Genomic DNA, 21,375 nt, shown 5'->3' on the forward strand with positions numbered 1-21,375 from the left:
CTGACAGGATTAAATCTTTACTCTGTCTGTGATAGATCTAAGTCTAGGTCTGTGATAGATCTAAGTCTAGGATTGTGTTAGATTTAGGTCTAGGTCTGTGTTAGGTCTAGGTCTGTGATAGATCTAGGTTTGTGTTAGATCTAGGTCTAGGTCTGTGATAGATCTAGGTTTGTGTTAGATCTAGGTCTAGGTCTGTGATAGATCTAGGTTTGTGCTAGATCTAAGTCTAGGTCTGTGATAGATCTAGGTTTGTGTTAGATCAAAGTCTAGGTCTGTGATAGATCTAGGTCTGTGTTAGATCTAAGTCTAGGATTATGATAGATCTAGGATTGTGTTAGATCTAAGTCTAGGTCTGTGATAGATCTAAGTCTAGGTCTGTGATAGATCTAGGTTTGTGTTAGATCTAGGTCTAGGTCTGTGTTAGATCTAGGTCTAGGTCTGTGATAGATCTAAGTCTAGGTCTGTGATAGATCTAAGTCTAGGTCTGTGATAGATCTAGGTTTGTGTTAGATCTAGGTCTAGGTCTGTGTTAGATCTAGGTCTAGGTCTGTGATAGATCTAGGTTTGTGTTAGATCTAGGTCTGTGATAGATCTAGGTTTGTGTTAGATCTAGGTCTAGGTCTGATAGATCTAGGTTTGTGTTAGATCTAAGTCTAGGTCTGTGATAGATCTAGGTTTGTGTTAGATCTAGGTCTGTGATAGATCTAGGTTTGTGTTAGATCTAAGTCTAGGTCTGTGTTAGATCTAGGTCTGTGTTAGATCTAGGTCTGTGTTAGATCTAGGTTTGTGTTAGATCTAAGTCTAGGTCTGTGATAGATCTAAGTCTAGGTTTGATAGCTTGGTCTCTCTTCTCTTCATGCAGCCTTAGTCTGTGCTAATTAACGTTGGTTACCTCAGTCCTCACTCCTACGCAGTCGATGTGTTTGCGTTTGTGTGTGTCTGTGTGGTGTGTGTGTGTGGTGCGTGTGGTGTGTGTGTGTGTGTGTGTGTGTGGTGTGCGTGTGTGGTGTGTGTGTGGTGTGTGTGTGTGTTCACTCGAGGTCGTGATTGCATGAAGCAAGGGGTGTGTCTGAAGACAGTGAGAGCTGCGCATCCTCCTTTTCTGCATTTCTCCTTTCCTCTCCACCTATCTCCTTCCCTTTCTCTTGCTTCCTCCTTCCTTTTTTATGTCTAATTCCTTTTGTCGCTCTTTCTTCTTCTCTCTTTTCCTCTCCCTCTCTCCCTCGCTTTTTCTCCATCCTTTTCTCTCTCTCCCTCTTTTCTTCTTGACGTGTCTTCTAGCCACCTCAGAATATTTAAAAGACCTTTCGGACAACATCAGACTTTTTACATGTAACTTGTTATTCCATTAATGTTTATTTGTATGTATTTTCATTACATTTGTATGTATTCTCTTTGAATAAACACTTGCTCCCCAGATAAATAGCTTTAAAGAATTTTCAGAGATGGGCTAAGACGTTTGCAGAATACCGTAGTAATTCAATCATTTCGTTACACCTGCCACAACATCTGCTTATCAGTGTTTGCGGCCAATGAAGTTATGTGTGTTTGTGTAAGCTCAGCGCATACCACGCTGTCTCGAAGGCGCTTGTGACAGCTCACTGTTGCTTTAAGCGTAGGTTAAGAACATTAGACCGATTAGGAGCACAAAAAGGGCCTTTGTCCTGCACATTTGGCGCCGTCACTCCAACGGCAGCTTAACGAGCCCAAAGACGCTCCAGCCCGCTCCACAATGCTGAGGATCCCCCGTGGATTTGAAGGGCTCAGGTGTGACGGCAGCGTATCGATATCACTCCTCGAATAACGGAGCGCGGCTCTTTGTTGTCATTGGGTTGCTGTTGGGATGTTGTCGCGATGTTGGTCGTGGGTCTTCCAGCCGGGCTGGTAATGCCGGTACGGATGGACGAGCCCATCTGGTCCTAGGCTTTGGTTAGGACTCCCCTATGGACTTTGGTTTCAATTTGTGCCTACCCGCACTCTGGTTCTCGCTTGGCAGAGCAGGGCTTTGGCTCTTTCAGCGCCAGCTGTCCTCAGCCTCAAAACGGTGTGAGTGCGTGTGTGTGTGTGTGTGTGTGTGTGTGTGGGTGGTTGTGTTAGGGTGCGTTTATGTTTAAAAATAGAGTAAGTACAATGTAATAAAATTAAGCATCTCCAGTGACCTGAATGTCGAGAGGTTCCCTGTTTTGCCCCGGGCCTTTTTGATGATATGTATTGTGAACCTACGCCCAGACAGAGTGCCACCACAGAGCTCTGTCTCAGCCTCCGACAGTTTGACCCTCACACAGTGTGACACCGTCTCCATTTCCCCGTCTATTTTCGTGTCCATCCGGGCCCAGTCCCACTGCAACGCATTATCGCCGCGCGACTTGTGCAAACGGAGACGCGGAAGTGGAGATAAACACGGAGATTGAGTGCACCCTATTCCCTTTGGGCCCTACTAAAAGTAGTGGACTGTGTTAGGAATAGGGCACCATTTGGGACTCCGTTTAAAAATGGCTGTTTTTCCCATCCGTGGCCTGGAGCTGGACGTCCTCACTCCGACTGTGACGGTGTCCCCGATTCGGCCCCTTCCACCACATCACTCACACGTCCTAACGACCGTGTTCTCCCCGCGGCATGTACCCCCCCCCCCCGACCTCACCTGGCCACGGCGCTGTCACGGAGGCCTCGCAGGGAGGGCCAGGGAGACACGGGGGCAAAAACACGCGCGGTTGAAAGACGTGCCGGACCGGCGGTAACTCTGTGCCGGTGTGTGGTCCAATAGCCCTGGGTTTCTTCACTCGGCAGGGCCTGTTTGCCTGTATTGGCCCAGCGCAGAGACACCTGGAGGTTTGTCATTGTTTTGCCAAACTGCTGTCGGGCACCCTGACTATTTCTACAATTTATCTTAAAATACAAATGTTGACCTTGAACCCAAGCACAAATTCGGATTTAAAATGAAGATAAAATAAAATGGTTGAATAATTGTTCACAATATATGAAACCACTTAGAGTTTTTACATGATTCCACAATATTTTTTCTCTCCAAATTCAGTTGTCTCTTAGGTTACCATTCTTCCACGTTTTCTTCTGTTTTTGCTCTCAAAATCACACTTTAATATAGAAAAAAAAATACAATTAATATTTTGCTGGAGTGGGGTGAGGGTGTAGCAACCTGTTAATTCAGTGGCAGACCCACCAAGAGGCTGCTTTACTGCATAGTTTAGCAGTGTGCCTCTAGAGCACACGTGATATTAGTGTTTGCAAGGCACACTTCGGCTGGATTCATGAAAATAACAGTTATATCATTCTGCCAGGTAAGCATAGCCTGCCTGTTAGTTAACATTTATTCAAGGCGTTTTTAGGGAGAGCCTTTATCAACCACAAGAAATTTGCATAATTGCTAGCGGCTAAGCAAAGTAGTACACGCACAAACCGTGCACATGCGCGCGCACACACACACACACACACCTAGCACACACACAGACAAGCATTTTAGTTACCTTATCAGAGAATTCCGTGAAATATGAGTCACAGATCCATTCTGTTTGAGTCTTATGATAAATTCAGGCAAATAAATGTGCCTCTAAGTAGGACCCTCCAGTAAAGATACTAGCTCTTAGTCATTCAGTACATAAAACATGTGAGAACCACTGGAGACCTGATACCCTGCAGCCCATGGTTTAGAATATATCTAATGCTGTGTATTGATTAAAATACTGTATATATGGATTGTTGCATGTGGATTAGTAAATATTGATTGTCTTATATTTAATTTTAAAATTGTTTTACTGAGTAAGTATGTTAAGAACACATTATTATACACAGCAAGCAACTGGGAGCAATTGCTGTTAACCGCTCCTCTTGCTGGAGTCTAGAACGACACTGGACTCCCCACTTGTGTCCATTTTATTAGATTAGAGCCAGCAACCAGTTGCATATGGATTTGAAGATAGGATTTTTCATGCATGAATTAGGGCATATTGAGTGTTGCCTAATGGCTTATAATATATTTATTGTTGTTTATGGATTAGGATATATTTCTGTTTATGGATTGTTTTTATTTAGTTTAATTGTTTTTCATTATTTATTTATTTCCCTGACAAATGTTTTTCTATTCCATTGTTAAAAAATAAATCCATTATAATTTTAGCTTGATATTCCTGCACTGCTGATCTTTTGATGAGTACATTTTACGTCATCTACTACGCAGCGAAGACGTTTTTTTAGTGAGTAAATATTCAGTGGAATACAGGATGTAGATAAACCAAGAGCACAATTAGATGGCCGTGGCTGAACGTCGCTCTCGTGTAATGGAGTCGGTGTAATTGACTACTGTATCCCTGAAGCTGTTAATATTTCAGTTTCTGAAATATGCTGGGGTTTCTAGCTTGTGTTAAAATTACTTTCAACGCTTGGCTTCGGTTTTATACTGTGCAAAGCTTTGAACAGGCTTGTCTTCATCTTGTTTTGTGAACAGCTCTAGGGCTGTGTGGGTTCAAGTAGTATTCCCTCCGCTGTTCCCTCCCATTGTTTAGCCCCATGGGGGTATTTATAGCTCTGGGGCCGTGTCAGTGTACATGAGCCCTTTGCGGCTCCCAGCTCAATCCCTACTAGAAAATGACCAGAAATGTACCAAAAGATAATTAAAGTACAACCCCAAAAAAGTTGGGACGCTGTGGAAAATGTAAAGAAAAACAGAATGCAATGATGTTCAAATCATTTATAGACAACGGATCAAATGTTGAAACTGAGAAATGTTATTGTTTCTTGAAAGAGATGTGCCCGCTTTGAATTTGATGTCAGCAACACGTTTCAAAAAGACGGGTTGTGAAATAGTGCTTGACTTGCGAATACAAATAACTTTTAAAACATGTTCACGTGTCTATGGCCACATGAATTCCAACAAAACCAGAGCTTTTCTGTCATTTATCTCAACTGACTGGCCGCCCCGGTGTTTTAACGCATGCCAGTATACTCCACAGTGTTCTGTTGAATAAATTCTTTGGATTTTGTCTAATTATGCCCATCACTTCTGCCCCGTAGGCATTCTACCCCGCCACCAAGGGGATCGATGTGAAGTATGGAGACGCCCTCGCAGCTCGCTGTGTGTTTACCGGAGAGGGGATGACCTCAAAGACCTACATCGGGTGAGTTTCCTACCGCTCCCCTCGATTTAACAGCACCTTTTTTTTTTAATCAGCATTGTTCCTCCGTGTTACAAATGGACCTCCTGCCGCCGACAGAGGAGCTCTTAAGTAATTTAACGAGCGCCATTTTTCTTCTCCCCCCCCTGTAGAGGGAATGGGTTGTTGTTAGAGACCTATCACAGTACTGTATGGGCTGTTTGCATGGGAGATAGCCGCCTCTGTGTTTGCCCGTCTCCCAAGTCGTCTCCCGGAGTCTGCCAGCGTTGTTTGCACGGGGTCGGATTTCAAGCCATATATCACCGACCAGCCTGACAGGCGGCTGGGGCTTTCGCTTGTACTTCCCTCTGAGCCAGTTCTCTATCCTCTGTCTCCATTGCTCCTCTTCTGTCGTGTCTCCTCTGCCTTGGTCGCTGGCTGCCTGATCTAGCGTGTACGTCTGTCAGGAGTAGAGGGAGTGGGGAGACTGCGTGCGCTCCGAGGAGGGCGGAGGCATTGTCAAGCACAGAGAGACGGCCTGTTCCCACATTTCTCCTGGGAACCTGCATTTTTCATTATTTCTTGTTGGAGTGGCCCTTATTTTGTGTGTCTGACTTTGAGCGTGCGTGCGTGTGTGTGTGTGTGTGTTCTTGTGTGTGTGCGTGTGTGTGTGTGTGTGTGTGTGTGTGTGTGTGTGTGCGTGCGCACACGTGTCGACTTTCTTTGGTGGCTTGTCTGCCGCGTCATTCCTGTTGCCATGGCGAGGGATGGATGAGGGAGGGAGGGAGATAATGGACGTCTCTCCAGGAGCGTCTTGTTGCCCCTCCCTCTCCCACTGAGAAAGAAGGTGCGCACACCCTGAGTTACCTAATACAATATTAACAAATTGAACACTTGTGGAGGCTCCCTGCAGAGAGGATGTAGCAGGTGTGTTTTTGTTTCTCTTTGTGAACTCCTCTCCATGTTGACCTGTGTCATGTGATCCTCTGAGCCTTGGCAATTGGTGGATACCGCATTTTGTTCTGTTGAGCATGCGATAGCGGAGTGACAAAGACGTCCCGGACGTTTGATCTGTGTGTTTGTGTGTCTGTGTGTGTTTGTGTGTCTGTGTGTGTTTGTGTGTTGGTGTGTGTTTGTGTTTGTGTGTGTGTGTGTGTGTGTGTGTGTGTGTGCGTGTCTGTTTTCTTAATGCTTTTCTCGGCAAAGCTACCAGTGTTCCTCGTTGACGTGTCGCTGCCTTCCCGTCCTCCCGCAGGGGCACATCCGACGATGAGATGTGCAACTTCTACATCATGTATTACATGGAGAGCCGGCATGCCGCGCCCTTCCAGGAGTGCATGCAGGACGGCTCCAAGGAGCTGTTCCGGAACATCCCGCCAGAGGCCAACGTGCCCATCACGGTTCCCCCAGACCTGATGATGAACCATGTGATGCACTCCGCGGGAGACACGCCAGGTAGTCTGTCCATTCGGTCTTACGTTCTGGTCTTCCTGGTACTAACACCCCTCTATTCACCAGGTTTTGTCATGTCTTGAGAGTTCATCCCTAAAGTTTGTTTTCAGTCCCATGAATTAGTTTTTGTCTTCAGTTCCTTCTGCGTGGCGCAGCGTGCTAAGGCACTGCACGGCATTGCAGTTCCGTTGCGTCACTGTAGCCTTGGGTTTAAGTCCTGGCACCGCCACACTGAGGATGGGTTTGAACCCAAGCCAACGTAGTGTGTGTGAGTGGCGCCCGAACACTTGGTAATCCTGGGCCAATTAGTCTTCAAAGCTTCCAGAGTCAAAGCTGCCATTGTTCTTTTCAGCTGAAACATCGGCAAGGGCCACTTCTTTTAGATAGTTTATATCTCAAAAATATAAAACCAACTGACAGATTTCAGAGCCACCAGATGGTTTTAGGCGGCATGCTGAGGCGAGTGTTCATGACTAAACTGGGCCCCTCCTCTCTTCCCCTCTCAAAGAGCGTCAAGATGACACAGTGCTGGTGCAGCCCAAGCGGGAGGACGAAGAAGTGCTCGATCAGGGTGAGTTAGCACGGAGAATAAGAAATTCAAACTGCCTAATCACATTGTGCCTGTGTCACAAACTGAATCCTACCCCATTAGTAGCACACTACTTTGATCCGGGCTGATAAGGCTCCGATGGAAACGAGGCACTCTGAAGGGATTAGTGTGCCGTAAAAGACCGTTATCTTTCCCAGAGTGGCCGTAACACAGCAGATTCTGCGATGATGATTTCTACATCAACACCTCTGCGTTATTACAAAGCAAAAGTTGCGATTTCTGATACGCGTCTTCTTTTTCTCCTTTTCTTTCTGTTTGCCCCTAACGACAGTCTAACGCCTCCCTTTGAATGTCTGTCTTTGTGGACGTCCTAATATGCCTTTGAACAACTCACGATAATGATGATGATGACGACGATAGCACGGGTACTGATCCAGATACAGCACTGAGTCCCGTGTGACGAAATTAGTGGCGGCTGTGCAAAATAATGAGTTTGGGGGCAAAGGGAAGATGGCTAAGCCCTCATAAACCGTGCTGTATAATGTAGAACTGATGAAGTCCCTGGTCATTATCGTGCTCAAAGTGGCAACCGCCCAGACTCAGAGTCAGGACATAAGTCACGGATGTGTCGTTCTCTCTCTCTCTCTCTCTCTCTCTCTCTCTCTCTCTCTCTCTCTCTCTCTCTGACAGCGGCGTCTTTGTCTAGCGGTAGATGGAGAAGTTAAAGGCAGCCATGAGCGCACTCTGACTGGCAGCAGTGATTGGCTCGTTCAGGCCCCCTCGTTGCCATGGAAATGCTAACCTCATCTCACACCTGGCTGGTGGCTATTTCGGGCCACGGTCCGCCTGGCGGTCTTTGATTCCATTGTTCTGTCTGTTCCCCCTGGGGCTGCCGGGGGGGGTGGGGGTGGGGGGGTGGGGGCGACGCCTCGGGGAAGCACCTTGTAAACACGGCACATTTACGTAACGTGTCCGCCCGCTGACGTTCTCCCATCGTGACGTTTGGACCGCGGGTCACGGTTAACCTTCACAGAGAGAGCTGTGAAACGGTGGGCCCGGCGAGGACAATGTGTGCCGTATCTTAGGATTAGGTGAATGTCAGGGCGAGGAAATCTCCGAGGGTTTTCGTTTGATCTCCTCGCGCCTGGCCCTCTGTTTTTGTGCCTCCGAAGGGGCTCTCTGCTCACTAGGTAGTGTCCTTAATAGGGAATAAGGGGTCTGTTTAGGAAGCAGGGTGTGTGCGTGTGTTGATCGGGCGCCAAGACCGTCTCTGGTTGCTAGGCCTTTTTGCCGTGGCACCTCCTGCTGTGATTTCATTTCACCAAGGGTATGCTGGGACAGAACACCAGACACAATGCGTATTCAGTATTCACGAATCAGCATAACCAGACAAGCAAAGCGAGGCGGTGTAATATTGTACGCTCACACAGAGGGGCTTGTCTTTCATCTACCCAGGCAAGGACCAATAAAGTAGTTCCCCTGGGGTACCAAGATCCCAGCAGAAATTACGCCTAACCATCACTTGTTATGAACACACCTGTCAGACCCTGAATTCAAATGGGCTTGCTTTTTTTTGTTCAGCTTTTTTACTATAATTTTTTTTTTAATGTATTTTCAAGCGACCTGATCAAATAGCAGCAGGAATGGCTATACAGGACGAGACACGATACAGTCCGTGTGAGTGTACGCAAAGACGCGAGTGTGTGCAAAGCTGTTTCCAGATGTAAATACAGGTTTATGGGCGGTTTAAATCCTGAAAGCTGATTGGCTGAAAACCGTGTCATGTGAGAGAGTACACGAAGGATGTGACATCACCTAACGCTTTACGTCTGTTTGCGTTGGTGAGTCCAACTGTAATAGCAGTTGAGCATCCCGGGGGCTTGAGGTATATTGACAACATAACATGGACAAGTGCTTCATCTAGGCAGTCTGTTTAAGAACAGCTATTAGCCACGCTATATTAGCCATAAACCACACTGCCTCATTCTTTATTGCGTGAATATTATTGAGGGTGAGGATCGAATGGGGCGACCTTTTGCAAGCAACACGCGTGATAACCCTGTGCCTGTTTTCATCGTGCTGCTTTAGCCACATTTAGGTTGGGGGTTTTGGTATCGTGTTACAGTATTGTGAGAACTGTCGCGTCTGCCAGTTGGTTCATCCACATCTCGGGCTAACGCGCTAACGATCTATCATGGGACCAAACGAGCAAAGCAGACAATCTAACCGCCGAGCGGCGTGTTGTCAATTGGCGCCGGCTGACTGGCAGACAGTCCCATTATCATTAAGGGGCTCATGTGTCGGCTTTACCAGTTCCTTGGGAGCTAAGGATAGCAGGCTGCCTTGTCTGGGCTTGCCTCGATACTCTTATTAAATGAGTTGTGACTGAACGAAAGCCTTGCGCGGTGGTGGCCAATCGCCAGCTTGTCGGGTGTTTAAGACGCCAGATTGCCTCGCCGCCATCCTCCGAGACCCCGGCCTCCATTAGCGACAACGTGGCTTCTCTCATTCTTCCTCTCCGGCAGAACGCATCGTTTCCTGCCCACCAGCGAACCCCCCAGAGGGTGCTGTGCGCCTTCTGCTAGCCCATAATGACATAATGTCGTACACAGGGTTGCGCCACGAGTCCCGGCTGCAGGAAGTGAGACCTGGCAGGCTGTTATCAAGCCAGCTCTAAAACAGTGCCTTTTACATGGCCGCAGAGGCAACGTTTTGCACTTTTTGTCGTGATTAGCTGAGGAACAAAAGTATAAGCTAAATTAAAGCATATCTCTTGTGGTTTTACATACTAAGGCGTGGCCTTTCTTGTGCCCTGTCCTCGATTTCGCTGGGCTACGTAAATGTGTCCAGAAATAATTTTTGACACATTTTTGCTTTATACTTCGTTGATTAAGAAGAAACACAGGGAAAGATAGAGGATTGTGCTGAAATAGAAGTGGGAGTTTAACCCATGGAGAAATAGTAGTGGATGGGAGTTTAACCCATGGATAAATAGTTGTGGATGGGAGTTTAACCCATGGAGAAATAGTAGTGGATGGGAGTTTAACCCATGGATAAATAGTTGTGGATGGGAGTTTAACCCATGGAGAAATAGTTGTGGATGGGAGTTTAACCCATGGAGAAATAGTAGTGGATGGGAGTTTAACCCATGGAGAAATAGTAGTGGATGGGAGTTTAACCCATGGAGAAATCGTAGTGAATGGGAGTTTAACCCATGGAGAAATAGTAGTGGATGGGAGTTTAACCCATGGATAAATAGTTGTGGATGGGAGTTTAACCCATGGATAAATAGTTGTGGATGGGAGTTTAACCCATGGAGAAATCGTAGTGAATGGGAGTTTAACCCATGGAGAAATAGTAGTGGATGGGAGTTTAACCCATGGAGAAATAGTAGTGGATGGGAGTTTAACCCATGGAGCAGCTATACTGTGAGATGCCCCTCGGCCACCAGCAAATCATTTGTTTTAATAGGCATTCTCTCTTGTTATATCAGTCAAACTTCAACCCCAAATTACTTTCAGCCTTTTCATAACTGTGCACTCATTAATTACAGTTTCAACAGTATAGCTCATTTGCTTTGTCTTTGTATGCCTTGTTCTGATTTTCTAGAATAATTACTCTTCTCAACCTTAAATTATTGCCACCTCCAAAGAGCAAAATAAAAAAGCTCCAAAATAAAATAAACAACAGTTAATGAGCTACAATGTAATTTTCCAACAGATATTGCACTTCACTAATGATTTAAGGCTATCAGCCCAAATTTTACATTTCTCTGCTTGAACACGTATTTCCCAGAAAACATATGTGTCGGTTATTTGCCCCCTATTGTGTACTTATCGCCCCCCATTGCCCCCTACGGCCCCCTATCAACCCCATTACCTCTTACTGCCTCCCATCGCCCCCCATTGCCTCCTACTGCCTCCTATTGCCCCCCATTGCCTCTTACTGCCTCGTATCGCCCCCCCATTGCCTCCATCTTCCTCCTATTGCCCCCCAATTGCCTCTTACTGCCTCCTATCGCCCCCCATTGCCTGCCTATTGGCTGCCTAGGTCTGCCTAGGTCTGCCTAGGTCTGCCTAGGTCTGCCTAGGTCTGCCTAGGTCTGCCTAGGTCTGCGTGGCCGATGAGCTCTTTTCACTTCATCTGACCATATAACCTGTGCCCAAGCCAATTCGCAAACTCAAGGCATTTGCTTTTTTGGGTTGCTCTCAATAAAGGCTTGATTCCGGCAGCCCTTTCAAGTAGGCGTGTGGAGGGGCTTCTCATTGTAGATTTGGATCCTTGGTGACCCCAACATGCGACCAAGTTCTGAACATCTCCAGCTGTGGGCTTCGGGTTCTGCTTTGCCTCCCGCGTCATTGTGTGGAGAGAAGATGCACTTCCATGCTCCGCCAGGCTGGTTTAACACCACCACTGGTATTGGAACTTCTTCATTATTAATAAGTACCAATACCAGCCTCATTTGCCCTTTCGTCAAGGGTGCCAATCATTTTGAATTTAAGTATATGAAATCCACCGCCCTCTCGCAGATTTCAAAGGAGAAACTAAAAAGGAAATTGTAGCCAAGCTGTTCTTGTCAGCAGCTAGCCATGCCCCCCCTCAAATCTCACTGTATACTGTTAATTATTTACACGTTTAGACAAAATCCCAGGGAGGAATGAATGAATACTGTCTCAGCCAGTAGCTCAGACGTGACCTTGCCCGTACAAAGAAGAGGCACTCTTTTCATAAATAAACTGTATAGAGATTGACTCAGAGAAGAATATGAATGTAGCTAAAGTACACGAATAATGGCTGAGCTCGGATTTGCTCCGTATGTGAGAGGAAAAGCTGTTTTGAAAGTACTGGGTAGTGTTTGAACAGGCTGTGTGTAAACAGACTAAGCTATTCAGCTCTGCAGAAAATCCATGAATCAATGTGATACCCTAATCTACTTTGTTTCTTTTTGGTATGAGGGGGATCAAGTTTAGGGAATCTGTTTCAAATAGTGTATAGTACTTTTATCAGGATGGTAATAATATCCGAAAGCAGTACCGCGGCTTGAATAATAATTGTGAAAAAATATCGCCTTTTTTGGTGTATTAATCTGTTGTATTAAATGAGTTAGTCAGTGTCAGTGCTGTTATGCTGTGACATTCATTCTGTTACACATTGATGACATCAATGTCATTGTGAAAGCGCTGGGAAGAGGTGTCATGATGTCTTTCAACCAAGCACATAGTATCTAATGTTTATAAAAGAAATTATACTATTGTCTGTCTGTCTTTAGCACAAGATGCTTAAAATATCAACATTTGAGCAGGCTTTTCTATAGATACTTAATTTCGGGACCAGTTAATGGCAGCTGACCAGACAAACCCCACAAGGATATTGGGCCAGTTGTCTTATGGTCCAACTGGCCGTTTGCCCATTTCCGCCATGACAAATGGGTTAACCCTGTTGCCATGGCTACAGAGCGATGGATACCACGACAACCAGCGAGTGTGACAGCTTTATCCACAGATAGAGGGTGTCGGTCAACTGGTGACCCCGCCCCCTCTCCTCTGCTGAGGTTTTGGGCGATGCGCTCTGCCACAACGCTCACTGCCCTCACTCTGTCTGGTAAAACACAGGGGACCTGCAGTGCTCTGGAAATAGTTTTTGGATGGCAGATTAGTGTTATGGTAAGACCCAAGGGGGGGGGGGACGACGACAACACGTGCACGTTGAGCACATAGTCGTTCAACGACCCCCAACTCAGCCTGTGTTCCGGTACCATGGTTACAACGCTTGACACGGAACCCTGAGCATGCGCCGATGCCATGGGTGTGACTGTGTGTGACTGTGTGTGTGTGTCTGTGTGTGTGTGTGTGTGGTGGGGGGGCTTGTAGAGTTTACATAAACATAGACATAGTTATTTACCTCTCTCTCTCTGCCTGTCTTTCTACCTCTCTCTCTCTGCCTGTCTTTTTACCTCTCTCTCTCTCTCTGCTCTTCTCTCTATTGCTGCCTCTCTCGCTCCAATTCTGCCTTATCCCTATCAGTGTCTCTAAATCTCTCCCTCACGAATCATCTCCTACAACAACCACACCCACATACTCATACACTCAGTCATTATATTCCTTCCCTCTCTCTTCTCCCCCCCCCACCACCCTCCATCTCTCCCCATCTCTCTCTCTCTCTCTCCCCCGTCTCCCTCTCGTAGAATCTAAGTGTCTTGATATCGGGGCCTCTCCAGCTCTAGAGCGGGACAGTTTGATAAATGGTTGGCTATATTTGCCTTTGCCGTTATTAGGACACAAATCCTGTGGCTGTCATTCAGTGCTGCTGGTGTGTCTGTGTCTGCCTTCCTCTGATGGATGGGCTCAGTAACTAAGCGCTGCTACAGTTCATATATCACAATGGGTGGAGTTCAGCTGCTGTATGTGTGTGTGTGTGTGTGTGTGTATGTATGTGTGTGTTAGAGGCCTCCCTCAACCAATAAAAACAGAAACGGGCTTTCTGGGAGAATATCATTTGAGCTAGGCTTTTTCTGAAAGTCACTCTCTTAAACACCCATAGGATGAGTGATAACGAGAAAATAACTGCAGTGATTTCGTCTCTGAATCTTCTTCACGGTTGATCTTTTTCTTATCATCACCGGCCCAGTTGAATACGAAGCTTCCTTTTGAAATGCGGCGTCTGTGTTTTTGTGCCGCTATGCAGTGTTTGTGTGTGATAGAGAGTGTGGAGCCATTGTCTGCATGGGATTTGATTGGAGAGTGCTGTTCCTGCTTTCAGATGTGACCTTATCCCACTGTGAGATTGATTACGCCGCCATAGACACAGCTAGCTATCCCAGAATGCACCGTGCTCGGCATTAACAGGTTTCCCTGACACTGTCACTTTCCACCGCAGCGGCTAATGCTGCGACACTGCTCTCTGACACCGATTGGCTGGCTCGGGCTAGCGTGAATTTCCGTTCAACACGAAGAAGAGGATATCACAGAGTTGTTTTTTTAATTGTGTACCGCCCATGAGCTTGAATGTTTGTCATTTTTTTGTGACGCGCTGGTGCGAAAGCAAACCTTTTACACTAGCGAGAAGGGCTTGTAGCGATTTCTGTCCTGTACAGCTCGTTTGCAGAAAAGGACACCGCGTGCAAAGCCGCAGCATCCTGCTAGGCAACATGCTCCAAATGAACGTTGTGAATTTAGCATTTTGGACGTGGCCGGATATGCGCTCGGCCCACTGATCGACCGCATGCTGTATCACAACTCCCTTCTCCCTCCCTGCTAACACCTTTCCCAGCTGCGTGTAATGTCACACCCTCCGAACAAACGCCCCCACGGCTCCTCCCCTCCTGCCGCTATGCACCCGTATTCACTCTGCCCGTCTTTGCCCCTTTTCTTCTCCCCCCCCCCCACCCTCCTGTCTGTTTGTCTCCCGTCTGTCTGTGCAGGTGACTTCTTTTCCCTTCTGTCCAAACTCTTAGGCGAGAACGAGGGCGTAGTCCGTGTGCATAAGTACACGCCCGATGAGGTCCAGCGGGCGCAGGCCGAGCTGGTGGCTCAGATTGATAGCATAATGAGAAAGAAGGACCTGGGCTGGCCCAGTCTCAGGCTAGGCCTCCTGGACAAAGAGGACGTACTGGTGAGGGACAGAGTGCACAAGTTTCACCAGTTAGAGGCTACCCCCCGGCCCCCTGGGAGCAAGCTAAAGCCAGCTAGTGCCCCTGTGGAAGCTGACGATGATGATGAAGAAGAAGGTGGGTTTTCCCTGTGTGGGGGGGTGGGGGATGTCAAACGTGTATGGAACACGTCTTTTTTTGTTTTGGCATGTTCCAATTCTAAGGCATGCCCCCTTTGGTTCTTGACACGCACGCCCCCCCCCCACCCCATGCTATTGTTTATTTTGTTTGAAAATCTCCACGCCCTTCCATTTCATCGTGCTCATTAATAACCGGCTCGGGGGGCCAGCATGTAGTCCACACGCTGACGAAGCCAGGGGTGTCTCTGATCCGGGCGTGCCGTTTGCAGGCTCCTGAACGAGCCGGCTCTGATTGACAGACACCCGGCTCCTTCCAGACCGGTGTCCCGAGCACCGCTGATGTGCCCAATGCCCCGACTTGGGCTCCGTCCCCAAGGGTCCTTTGGACGAGTTGAATTGTTCAGGACTCCCGGTGGGCTGCTGTTCCCCCGTCCGGCACATCCGACGTCTCGCGTAGCGGCGCAGCAGCAGTCTTCGGGCTCCACGGCTGCACACCGTTGAGACCCTCCAGTCCAGTCCAATGCCAATTGAGTTAATTTGTACTCTGCACCCAGCAGCTGCTGACGGGTTAGAGCCCCTTGTTGTAGCGAGTTCAGTTCCATTTTCTGTGTCAAATATCAAATGACGGTTGCGGATTTGCCCCGGTTCTATTGATCCGCCGTGGAAACCCAATTAGCAATACGAACAGATGGAGGCGAAATGGATTTCATGCATCTGTTCTTGTTTTTTGGGTGCGGGGTGGGGGGCGTTTGGAGCGCCCTGTATTCATCCCGGCCAGGCTCTGTCCAACTTATGCTGTTCCTCTCCACATCATACCGTGAATTATTCATAGCGCGGACAGGCCTTGAGCATAGTATTTTCTGAGGGCTGGTACCCCAGTCTGGCCGCTGAATACAGAACCCGCCCAGGGGAAGCCAGCCAGTCAGCTCACAGCAGAGTTGAAGTCTGTGAATGTTGACTTAGTGTGCATCAGGTCGTTTGATATCTGAGGACGCAGCTGTTTGTTTCAGTGAAAGAACGCTGCACATGGCAGTTACATTTTAAAAAAACTGCTTGTGCTCTGCATCGGTCTCTGTTGGTTGACCATGATGCATCGCTGGTTGTTGTTGTTTTCTTTGCATCTGTTCAAAGCTCTGTAGGAGCTGAAGTCTTTCAAAACATTACCTAACCCTGCATGAGCACTCGACATAATAATTGTTTTGTAGTCATGAATTTTAAGTTAAGTAAAACAACAACTTGTTTATGTCGAACCTGTTTAAGCCTTTGGCTTATTGTCAGAAACTTTCAATTTACATTTTTGGCACATACTGTATTCACTCAACGCCCGGCCAACACTTCTCAATCATCCAACTGTTTTAATAAGCCAAAGAAAAGACTTGTGTTGGTTGATACAGACAGTTATTTGCTCCGTGGTGGTTTGTTTATTTTCAACTTTGACAGTTTGACTAAATTTACAGTACAGTTATGCCTTCTAGCTAAATTTTGTTCCAACTTCCAGGAGGTTCCATTCAGTCTCTCTCGCGATCATTGATGTTGTGTTGATGCCACATTGATGTTGCGTTGATGTTGTCTCGTTCCTGTCAGACGTTTACCCAGTGTGTCTGTGGATGTGTGCTACATGCTTACACTTCATTGTTCTGTAAATGAACAGGAATACATGCATTGTGACAGGCTATTGCACGTCGGTCCTATTAGCCCCGTAATGAAAAGTTAAACACGGTTTCATTTCATTAGCTGAACTGTTGCGGTAAAGAAATGAATCCAATGCCACCAGTGTTTTTGGTCGAGGCCCATTAGACATGCTTAGCGTAACGCTTTGCCTCATTATATATTTACATTGCTGTTTCCTGTTTTTGTTAACGTCAGCAGCCTAAAGACTACATGAGTAGCAACTCAATGTCTCAGTCTATTTCAGGGGGTTATGAGAGGGCCATAACATCTGCCTCTGGGCTGTCTGTCTGTGCCTCTGCCTCTGCCTTTAGTAAAGAGAGAAAGGAAAAGCGCGAGCAGCTGAACGTCAATAGATTTCAGGATAATAGCTCAATAGTAGCCAGTGAATGTGTTTGCTTGCATTTCCATTAGTCTCACGGCAACCTATTATTTGAGCTCAGTGGCGTAACGTCCTCCCCTGCCCTCTCAGGCATGAGCGTTTGCCATCTCTGACATTTGTGGTGAAAACCCAGAGGCGCAAAATGGTGGCTGACTCTATCTGCAGAAGTGTGTTTTGTTTTGTCATTTTTTTTTTTTAGAAGATCCAAGCTAGGACGACATCTGGTATTTCTCAAGGAAGATTTGGCAAACTGTGAAAGACCATGTTCAAATTGTTGCACTTTGAAGTGACCCCATGGCATTATAATACCCCTGACCACTTGTTATCAGCACCTCTGGGTGTTTACGAATGTTTGTCTCAATCAGCAGTCTTACGATGAATGCACTAACCATGATTTGTGTGTGCGTACGTGTGTTTGTGTGTGTATGTGTGTGTGTAGGGTACAATCTGGAGGAGGTGACGGATTGGCCGGAGACCCCACTCCAGCTGGGCCAGGTGTCCGGCCTGGCACTCGACTCCAGCGACAACCTGGTCATCTTCCACAGAGGAGACCACCGATGGGGGGTCAAGTATGTAGCTGTGATGATGCCTCTTGTACCGGTTTACCGGTTCAATGCCGTAACGTTTGTCCGAGAGAGCCCCGCCGGCTCTTTCAATTAGCCAAGAGGTCTCTTAAAGGCTGGGAACCTCTGTGACGAGAGCAAGAATGCCAGCAAAGAGATTAAACCTAGAGAAGAGCCAGGCTCTGACGGTGGCCAATCCTGTTTTGGTTGTGCTGGGTGGAGGGATCGGGGTGGAAGAGTTCTGACCTTTTGGGGGATCGCCGGGTCAAGCACACAGACCCCTGAGGCGTGAATGTAGATGCCAGTTGGCCTTTCATAGACAACGGTTCAGAAATCTCTTACCAGGTTATAGAGGAGGTATATCGCTCTGTGGAAAGTGTATAGTAAACGTCAGCAGGCTTTTCATAGCTGAATGCTCAGAATTTTAAGACAAGAAAAAGGTAACCCACTCATGTCCTAGTTAAACAGTACTTTATTTTTTTACACAAGAAGGGGATGCTTCTCTTTAAGGCTGTTCACCCACGACCCAATCCAGTGCATTGTTCAGTGGACGCTGTCGGGGGCGTGGTCAGCGGACCGGAGTGCGTAATTGGGGCGCCGCACTCCTCCTCTGCTCAGGGGTTCCAGCCTGTCGTTAGGCCGGGATTATATTCATGTCACCACCACGCTTCCAGGTCTCTGGTTCAGCTCAAACTGGCCCCCTATCTGGGCCAAGTGATGCCCTTTTTTTGTTTTTGTACTCGTCTCAGGCTGAGTTTGCAATTATGTCTTCTGCTAACACTGTAGAATGGGGACCACATAGCAGAGGCACTCATTCATGTGTGTGTAAGTAGTGAAATCTGCCTTTATTCTGTATTAGGCTTTTAGCGAGTTAATAATGTTGTGATGAATGCTGAGAGTTTTTATGAATATTTTAAGTGTTGACCTAAATTCATGATGGAAAAGAATCACACATAGGCACACACCCCCACACACACACACACACACACACACACACACACCCCCACACAAAGTTATCGAGTTTACAACAAGTGAATATAAATTAAAACTATCAACCCATGACTTAGACTGCTAAATACACATGTAAAAGGACTCAGTTAGCTTAATTATAGCCTTTCGTCTGAGCTTCCCTCATCCCTCGCCCAGCAGACATTGTGCTGACTACGCCCAAATCAGAGCCTAATTCAGCACCCCGGTACCAAGTCTCCAGCATCAACCGTTCGGCACTTATTCGTTTAAAGAAGGAAATGTTTTCATTTAAAGTACAAATCAAAATGTCTGACGGCACACTAAAATGTATTTTATGAGTAAAATATCCCTGTCACAGGCCGCTACTTTCCCAGTGCCATAAAATCGGTTTCATGAGCTGAATTCTGCAAGCTGGCGTAAACCACCAGGCGCTAACGGGCCAGAGCTAATTCTGCTCCTGTCCTTGCGTCAGTGCTCTCCATTGCCAGGCGCTGTGCACCACGAGGTGGGGGGGGGGGGGGATTAATGAGCTAGGTCATTAGATGTGAACGTATAGTCTCCCTCTGTATCAATCATTAGTCTGCACGACAGTATATTATCTACACTATATTATCTATTGCTCCCCCTGCCAGAGACTCGTTAGGCTCTTGTAGATGAAATTACGGTGTGTATATCTTTGTCAAAAGGTCAGAGTTCAGGGACAGGAACGAAGAGAGGGAAGAGATTCCCTGTGTTGTTCACTGTCAGACGCGGTCGGTTCTTTAGACACTTGAGACGTGATTTATTATATTTTCTGTTCTTTGGTCGACTGTGGATGAGGTTGTTATGAATAAGTAAAATAGTTTGTCAATATAAACTTAGTCCAGGTGTTCACAGGGAGGTCAATGCTTAAAGTTGGATACCTGAAATCAAGTACAAAAACGCTGGCGTTAGGACAGGACCGACACATTTGGGGCGCAGGGGGCCATTTACGTCCAGGATACGTCCAACATCTTTGTTGCCTCATACTTTCCTGTAGGTTTTTGTCAATAATTTGAACCAAGTCCCATTTCCCTTCCCCACTACAGCTCTTTTGACAACAACGCCAAGTACCAGCAGCAGTTGCTGGGTCCCATCCAGCAGTCCACCATCCTGGTTGTGGGTCCCACCAAAGGCAACGTGCTCAAGGCCTCAGGGCGAAACATGTAAGGAGTGCTAATGGCTGCTTTGTTACCACCTAGACTACAGTAATCGCTGTGTGAGCAGCGGCAATTAGATGTTTTTAGTCTTAACAGATGCCTTACGTAAGGAGCACAAAGACTGAGCCCCAAATGACTCCCTGTAACTATGCTGTGCACTTCTTTTGATCAAGTAGTGCGCTGCAAAGGGAACCGGAGGCTATTTGGGACTGGCGCTTATTCCGACTCCACTGAGGTGAAGTTGTTGTTGTCTTAATTCAGAGCAGTTAAGAAGTGTTTTCCCCCCTGTGCTTTTTTTAGGTTTTACTTGCCTCATGGAATCACCACAGATGAAGAGAATAATTACTGGGTTACAGATGTGGCGCTTCATCAGGTAAGAACCATTTAGTGTTCACATCCTGCCCAGCGAGTACCCCAGAGCCCTCCTTAAGGTGCATTTCACCCTGGACAAATTGAGATTTGTTTCACACATCGTTGGTCAGAAGGAGTGTGGGAATGAGATTTGTGTGCAGAGCTCTCTAGAGTATTAACACACTCCAATATGTCAGGACGAATATTGAAGTGTGAGCGACCTGCTAAATATATTAGTAGTAATATTTAGTATTGCCATCCTATTTCCTGATGGGCTGTTTGTTAGGGAGGCGGTATCTATGAAAGCTGGAACCTTCTGGTATTTTATGAACTGACGAAAACAGAGGAAGTCGGTTCTATGAGCAACATCCAAATAAGCTCATCTAGGTTGTTCTTGCCCAGCTGTTGTATATTTATCACACCAATGTATCATCCCTAATGCTAGTAATTAGCACATGAATCAGGCGAGATATGGTGAAACTCCCCTTTAATCAGATCGCCCGGTACTGGGGAGGCTTGGATAGATTCTGGAACGCTTGCCGATGTTTTGACAGTCAAGCGCTACGCCCAGTTCTGAAGCGGGGAGGAACAGTTGAAACTCCATCCTGCGAATTCGCCGCCCGTGCGTCATTGTGTTGAAACTCCCTTTCAATACCGTATGTGGCGTGTGAGAACTACGTACGTCTGTGTTGTACCGTTGGTTCTGTGTGGCTCCTCCACGTCCGTAGTCTGACAAATTAAAAGATATAGGGTGCCTTTTGGCCCCTTCGACCTTTCTAGCGTGTAACACAGGCTGGCCTCTTCCGTTTAGGTGTTCAAACTGAGCAGCGACGGCCGAAGCCAACCCCTGGTGGTGCTGGGAGAGGCTTTTGAACCGGGGAGTGACAAAGAGCACTTCTGCCAGCCCACCGACGTGGCTGTGGACTCTGTGACAGGGAACATCTACGTGTCGGATGGATACTGCAACGCCAGGATCCTCAAGTTCTCGCCCGAGGGGAAATACCTGTCTCACTGGGGAGCAGGTGTGTAGTGGATGCGTCAAACATGCACGCTCACACCTGTGTTTGTGTGTGTGTGTGTGTCTATATATATATGTATATATATATACACAGTCATGTGAAAAAGTAGATGAAGGTAACCCAATTTAACAAATGACACTGAAAGGTTATGAAGAATATATAGTTTATTCATGAAAAATCTACAGATATGCAATTTCATGGTGCAGAAAAAAGTATGTACACCCATAGCTTCAATAGCTGGTGTTGCCACCTCGGCTGAAATAACTCTGTGTAGCCGTTTCTTGTAACTGTCTATCAGTCTGTTACATCTACTAGAAGGAATTTTTGCCCACTCATTTATTTTTTACAGTACTGGTTAAGCTGTGTCGTGTTCGAGGGCATTCTTGCATGCACGGCCAGCTAGCGCACGC

General features: G+C 46.9%; 1 protein-coding gene and 1 long non-coding RNA gene across 4 annotated transcripts in view; both read left to right on the plus strand.

Moving 5' to 3' along the window:
• Positions 1–21,375, plus strand: part of pam (peptidylglycine alpha-amidating monooxygenase) — a 68,012-nt gene that overhangs the window by 35,050 nt on the left and 11,587 nt on the right. Inside the window, exons 12-19 of one of the 3 annotated variants that reach the window (XM_010887530.4) lie at positions 5,026–5,129; positions 6,361–6,560; positions 7,066–7,128; positions 14,528–14,833; positions 17,325–17,454; positions 19,485–19,601; positions 19,896–19,968; positions 20,758–20,968. In XM_010887530.4, the coding sequence (XP_010885832.2) occupies positions 5,026–5,129; positions 6,361–6,560; positions 7,066–7,128; positions 14,528–14,833; positions 17,325–17,454; positions 19,485–19,601; positions 19,896–19,968; positions 20,758–20,968 (1,204 nt within the window). The remainder of the gene's footprint in view (positions 1–5,025; positions 5,130–6,360; positions 6,561–7,065; positions 7,129–14,527; positions 14,834–17,324; positions 17,455–19,484; positions 19,602–19,895; positions 19,969–20,757; positions 20,969–21,375) is intronic. The other 2 variants (XM_013140261.3, XM_013140262.3) reach the window with 2 other exon arrangements.
• Positions 8,042–12,155, plus strand: LOC117593793. The gene is made up of 2 exons (XR_004575246.1): positions 8,042–11,157; positions 11,188–12,155. It is a non-coding gene; the product is annotated as an uncharacterized LOC117593793 (long non-coding RNA).

Source organism: Esox lucius, chromosome 23 (genome assembly GCF_011004845.1).
Source record: "Esox lucius isolate fEsoLuc1 chromosome 23, fEsoLuc1.pri, whole genome shotgun sequence".
In the NCBI taxonomy this organism is placed as follows: Eukaryota; Metazoa; Chordata; class Actinopteri; order Esociformes; family Esocidae; genus Esox; species Esox lucius.